Source organism: Cupressus sempervirens, chromosome 11 (assembly GCF_028749045.1).
Source record: "Cupressus sempervirens isolate cs-2001-9-10 chromosome 11, ASM2874904v1, whole genome shotgun sequence".
Classification (NCBI taxonomy): Eukaryota; Viridiplantae; Streptophyta; class Pinopsida; order Cupressales; family Cupressaceae; genus Cupressus; species Cupressus sempervirens.
The window spans coordinates 792,151,979-792,157,978 of NC_143128.1; the positions used below are offsets into that span (position 1 = coordinate 792,151,979).

Below are 6,000 nucleotides of genomic sequence, written 5' to 3' on the forward strand. Positions count from 1 at the left end.
CTCTGTCAAGGGGATTGTGGCGTATTGGTCATAGGAGACACTTGCCCCTGTGACTATTCATAGCACTCGGGGGTAATTGGTGAGGATAAAGTGTGATTATATAGGAAACAATCCACTAAACCTAAGTTCATCAAATATCACTAAGCCCAAAAAACCAACCTGCCCCATCCAAAATTCACAGGACGGAGAAAACACCCAGAACACTAATGAAAATAAAATAGTAGCACGACAGGATAATGTCTTACCTTCTGGACCATTTCATTTTCACCGTGTTGGATTGTATACTGTTTTCTGACTTGATGATTTTTCGCAATGTCTGTAACAACACGAAAGATAAACCGTGTGTATAGCATTATTCTATGTGCTGGTTTTAAACAAGAGGTGTATGACTTTTTTTTTATAACAGATAATTGAAAAGATATAAACGGCATACCCTTTTGAATTTTGCTGAGAGAATTGCCTTGGTTTTCCAGCTGATGCTGCAGATCTCTGATGACTGGTCCACTCATTATTGCAAAAATGAATATAGAAAAGACAATGAACCGTTTCCGAAAACAGTTTGATAACTGTGAAAGAATTTTTAAAGTAGCTACTCGGAAGCTTTATGAAATTTTAGTCCCTGATCAGAGCAAACTAATGAATACGTCGACTTACTTCGGTAGGGTTTCTTTGTATGAAAACTATGTTAATTCCCGACAAAACTCGCGGTTAAAGGACTGGAAAAATAGCCAGCATCTTTCCAGCCATGGTAATATAAATTGTAGATTTTATATTGCCTACTTTTAAAAATCAATTAATAACTATAGTCGTGTAAAAATGATAATATTGATAAGTGTTAATATTAATAATAACAAAAATATTTATAATATTTTTTTAGATAATTAAAATGTTTGAATATATATCTCAGGATCATGGTCTCTAACCCCTAAGATCTACCAAGAAATAATTAGGGTTTCAACACTAAGACACATTCGATTAGGGTCTCTAACCCATATAACACTAACACTAAGCATGGTCTCTAACCCATATAAACAAAGAAAGCTCGAGATCATGGTCTCTAACCCCTAAGATCTACCAAGAAACAATTAGGGTCTCTTCATCCTTGTGGTGCATCAACTTCTATGGGCAACAGCCATGAATTGAAGGCTTCTATTATTCTATGCAATGTTGACTTTACACACTTTCTCCCAGTCGACAATAAAGTTTCAATTGGTGCATCAACATTTTGCACCCATGAGCCTTCCTTGAGTGTCCCATGTTGACATCCACCCACACGTGTCAATGTTTCTCCTTCCAAAAAACCTACAAACTCTTTGTGCCACAGACAAACCTCTAAATGATATTTTTCTTCATTGTAATTGTGCAAGCCTTTAAGGCTTTGTTACAAAGCCCCTGATTCACCACACTTAGACAAGTCTAGGCATGACTAGGAGGAGGAAAAACCAATTCATGAGAGATGGATTTGCATATGAAACATTACTCATGAAACAAGGTCAATGAGTTTGACCCAAAACTACACAATTAAATATTGATAGCAATATCACAATTTCACCTTGAAAACAAACTAAGGAATCAAAACTCTAGCTCCAATGCTAAGAAATTTCTAATAGCTCTACAACGCATCAACTATCTAATATGTAATAAATACTTATAATTTAATAATTGGGGGTTCCTTTAATCTCATCACCTAAGGTCATTGTTGTAGATTTGAATGAGAAAACAGAAGAGGAAATTGCTCACAATGTTTCAATTTTCTTTGAGTTGGATGTAACCAATCGATTCAAGTACCCATGGCCAAGTTTACATGATTTTCTTACTTGAATTTCTAAAATTTGGGAGCTTGTTCTTGATGATTGTGTTCAAAATAAGGTTTTGTGTGAGCATTTTTGGAGTTAGGAGGAGAAATTTATTACTGAAGTTGAAACCTTAGCATCCTGGTTTTTGTCCATCTACTAAAGTTCTTGACAAAGATTCCAATCTAGGTAAGGCCCCTCAATCTGCCCTTGCATTTTTGGTTTAACTCTCTTTTAGAGGCAATTGGAAATTCATCAGGGGATTTTTTAATGGTGGATGAAGGATCTTCAAATCTCATTTATTCTGCCTTTGCTCATATTTTAGTAGAGTGGATGTTTTTGAGGGACTTCCTATTGAATTTCAAAAAAAACTTCAAAAAGATGTCGGGTTCAATTGCTAGATTATGAAAGGGTTCCCTTTAGATGTAGAGGATGCTTCCAAACAGGTCATATGATGGCACAAGGTGGAAAAGACAAAATGTTTATGGAGGTTTCTTGGTAGAAAGATGTTCTCGACAACACTATGCAATTGAGAAGAAGGTTGAGAAACAATGGAGTTTTTCTCCAGGTTTTTATTGAGAAAAGAATATAAAACCTTCAATCATATTTTTGATATGAAGAGAAATCTATGGAGCATAATGTTAATGTTGGCTTGGTTAGATAGGCTAGGGATCCATTTGAAGACAATGGTATTGGTACCCTAAAGGAATAGGAGAAATGTAGGTCAATGGGGTCTTGTGGTTTGGAGATTACTTTAATGTTAATGGGTGGTTTGGTCCAAGGTGTGAGTGCATGTACACAAGATGTCATGAGAATCACAAAGGATACTCCTTTAGACTAGCTAGAGGAGACTACCAAATTGGAAGACAAATGATGCACATAGAGAAGGAAAAGGGATAGGAATTTAAGAAAAGGCTCTTTTAATATGGTCCTCTAGCCCTTTTCTAAGGGTGGTGCCAAAATAATTAATTAATTTTATGTGTTTTGAGCTCAATGATTTTCTTTTTTTCTACAATATGTTAATGGATCCTTTTGTTGCACTCTCTCTAGGATGGTGGTACCCTTGGTTGTTTTACCCTATGTACAGGCCAAGTTTTCCATGGTACGCACTTTTAATAAAATGAAACAATTATTACCAACCAAAAAAACTAATTATCGCATATTAATAATGATTAAAATGTTGCATTGTACATATTGATGTTTTGTACTTAGTGCTAGCCCCAACTGATAATGTTGAAGATAAGAAAGATAATTTGTACGAAAGAGTCATATAAGTTGTTATGTTGTTATTGATGTCAAGCCTAAAAAGGTACTTAAGACATTATGTTGATTTAGTAAAGTACTAAATCATCTGAAGGATTTAGTGTTGATTGACGAAGAGGATTTGTAAAGATAACGATAAAGAAGAAAATGGAATGGGATAAAGTATCGATGAGTGTGAATTTCAATGGGCACTTGATCAGTTAGACTTTGGCAAGATAATGTTGATTTGATTGCTTTACAAGATTTGATTAAGTGTTTAGATCATGTATATTAAGCAAGTTATGTTGGTTTCTAAAGAACTAAAGAAGTTATGAAGTGAGAAGACAAAGTAATAGTAAGTTGCATCAAGCTAGACAATGAGGTCGATAAATGAAGAACTAATAGTCACCAACCATTCACAATAGTCAGTGAGCACAAGTTAAGTAAAGAATGAACAATATTACCTGAACAAGTATAGTCCTAACCAAGAATAGTATTGACCAAGCGAGTGTAGTGTTAACCGGGCAAGGGATTGATTAATAGTTTCTTGAAGAATTGATTTGAGGCTGACATTTGGTGAAGATATGGATTGATCAAGAAGTTTTTTAAGATAAGGATGGAGTTTGTTGAGAGATCTATAGTTGGAGAAATTCATAGAAGATCTAATGATGGAGATTTAATGATTAGAAAAGGAGTTCAAAGTTTGAGGTCAACACATGATACTCAAGTACCTAGATTCAATGTATCCAAGATAGAAAATGATCAGATGGTTGTGATTAACCAAAAAAATGTTGGAGAATCTAGTAAAGTGATAATAATCTTTCTATATAAGGGATCAACAAGATGCTCATATTCATGATCACGTTATTATTAAAGTTGATAGTCAAAGGGGTCACCAAGAAGACCAACATTGTGAAATCTAGCAAGTTAAATATGAAGTTGATGAGTGTGAGTGGATTAACCAAAAGAGGAATGAACTGAGATAAATGATAAGAGAAATGGAGATCTGAACAACAAAGGCACTTGCATTATTTATTAGATAATTTCATTACTACTATCCAACAATTATAGCAAAAAATCTCTTAACTGAGTGGACATAACAATCTTATTTGTAAATCCTTTTTAAGGTGGCATTCCATTGAATGTGTGTAATCCCTTTAGAGTAGGGCATTAAATTGAGAAGTAATGAGGTCTAGATGATCTTACAATGTGCATGTAACCTTTAACAAGGTTGGCTCCTAACCGAGCTCACTTCAGAAGAGAGAAATTTTTGGGTTGCCAATTCCTAAGTGGTTTTTCCCTTAATAGGGTTTCTACATTAAAAATCTTTGTGTCAAAATGTGTTTATGATTGTGTTGTGTGTTAGTTCATGTTTTATTATTTATCGTTGCAACTCAGTATATGAAGTATATTTAAGGCTAATGAAGTTTACAGTTAATAGTTTATTACTCTAGTATTTAGTATAAGCTAACAATTTATAGATGAATGTTAAATTGAATATTATTGTGGAGATTGGATCTATTTACCGAGTTTGTTTATTAAAAGTTTAAGTTGTTAAGTTGGTGAATTGGAGTTAAGGACCCATGGATAAATAATTCACCCCCCTCTTAGTTATCTAACAATTGGTTTTAGAGCTGAGTGCTTAAAGAAGAAAGTTTAAAGGAACTTAAGGTGAAGATATGAAGACATATAAGAGAAAGGTTCTCAAGCTGGGCAAAGAGAACTTTGAATCATGGTAAAGAAGGATGAGGTTGTACCTATCAAGAATTGGAGACTATGTATTGTACTATCTAGACAACCCTTACACTTACCACCACTTGGACCAACGGCAATTAAGCAGATGAAGAAAAAGAAAGAACACAATGCCCTAGTTATAAAGATTGCTTCTTTGCTTAATGATGTTGAATTTGATGATGTCAAGGATTGTGCTACTGCCAAAGAGATTTGGGATAAGCTTGCACTTGTTCATGGAGGAGATAAAAATGTGCTAAGAGAAAAATTTGAATGTCTAAGAGGAAAATTTGATGATATACAGATGAAAGGAGAAAATATTTCACAATACAATAAATAAATCAAGAAAGTGGTTAGTGCCATTGAAGTTGTTTGAGGAATCATAAGTGATGAAGACGTTGCAATTAAAGTACTAAGAACTTTGTTACCTATTTATTCTATTAGAGTTTCAATTATTAAAGAATTCAAAGCTATTCCTGGTAATGTTCTTACTCTCAATGCTTTGGCTAGTAGATTGACTTCTTTTGAGTTGAGTGACTTTGATAACATTTTACTTAAGGTAGAAAATGCTTTCAAGTATTATCTAATTAATGGAAGTTCAAGGAAAGGTAAGAGTATTTGCCATAGCAAAGATGAGAGTTGGTGCAGGAGCACCTAAGGATTGCCTAGGCAATTTAAGGGTTCGTATTTTTGTTGTGTAAGTGTGAGCCTTAGGGAATTTTGGATGTTGGAGATAAGTTCATGTTGACCATAGTAGGAGTGCAATGGAGAATTTGTTCTTAGGTTCTTAGGGCCTTTTTATTAGGTGTAATTAGGGGCTAGTAAGTTGTAAAGCCCTTTGATTGGCACAAGGCATGATGTTGAAATCATCGTGAGGTCAATAGGGTCTAGGAAGAGTTAGGTGAGGTTTGTGGTTAAATTTGAGAAGTTAGGAAGGTCATTTGACCAAATTGGTGAAAAGTTGCAAAAAAAGATGTAAAAGTTGCATTGTGCAACTTTGCAACTTTTAGCAAGAAAGTTGCAAAGTGATGGAGAGGAGTCCTAAGGAGTGAATAACCACCCAACCACCCTATGTAAGGTTGGAGAAGACCTATGAGCAGGGTTGGAAATCCATTGTATGGATTGTGTGTTTTTGCAAACATCTTGAAGCATTTTGTGAGCATTTTCTTTGTTTTGAATGATAGTGGGTAGTTAGGAATTAAAGATCCATATTGTCGCTTGTGTATCTTTTGGT

General features: G+C 34.5%; 1 protein-coding gene across 2 annotated transcripts in view; it reads right to left on the reverse strand.

Annotated features, from left to right (window-relative positions):
• Nucleotides 1–741, reverse strand: part of PFD6 (prefoldin 6) — a 57,125-nt gene extending 56,384 nt beyond the window's left edge. The window contains exons 1-2 of one of the 2 annotated variants that reach the window (XR_016358822.1): nucleotides 434–680; nucleotides 246–316 (exon numbers count right to left, since the gene is read on the reverse strand). Coding sequence is in view for 1 of the 2 variants with exons in the window: in XM_089810250.1 (XP_089666376.1) it covers nucleotides 246–316; nucleotides 434–509 (147 nt within the window). In the remaining variant the exon portion in view is untranslated. Of the gene's footprint in view, nucleotides 1–245; nucleotides 317–433 lie in introns of both variants that reach the window. The other variant, XM_089810250.1, reaches the window with a different exon arrangement.
• Between the last annotated feature and the right edge of the window lie 5,259 nt (nucleotides 742–6,000).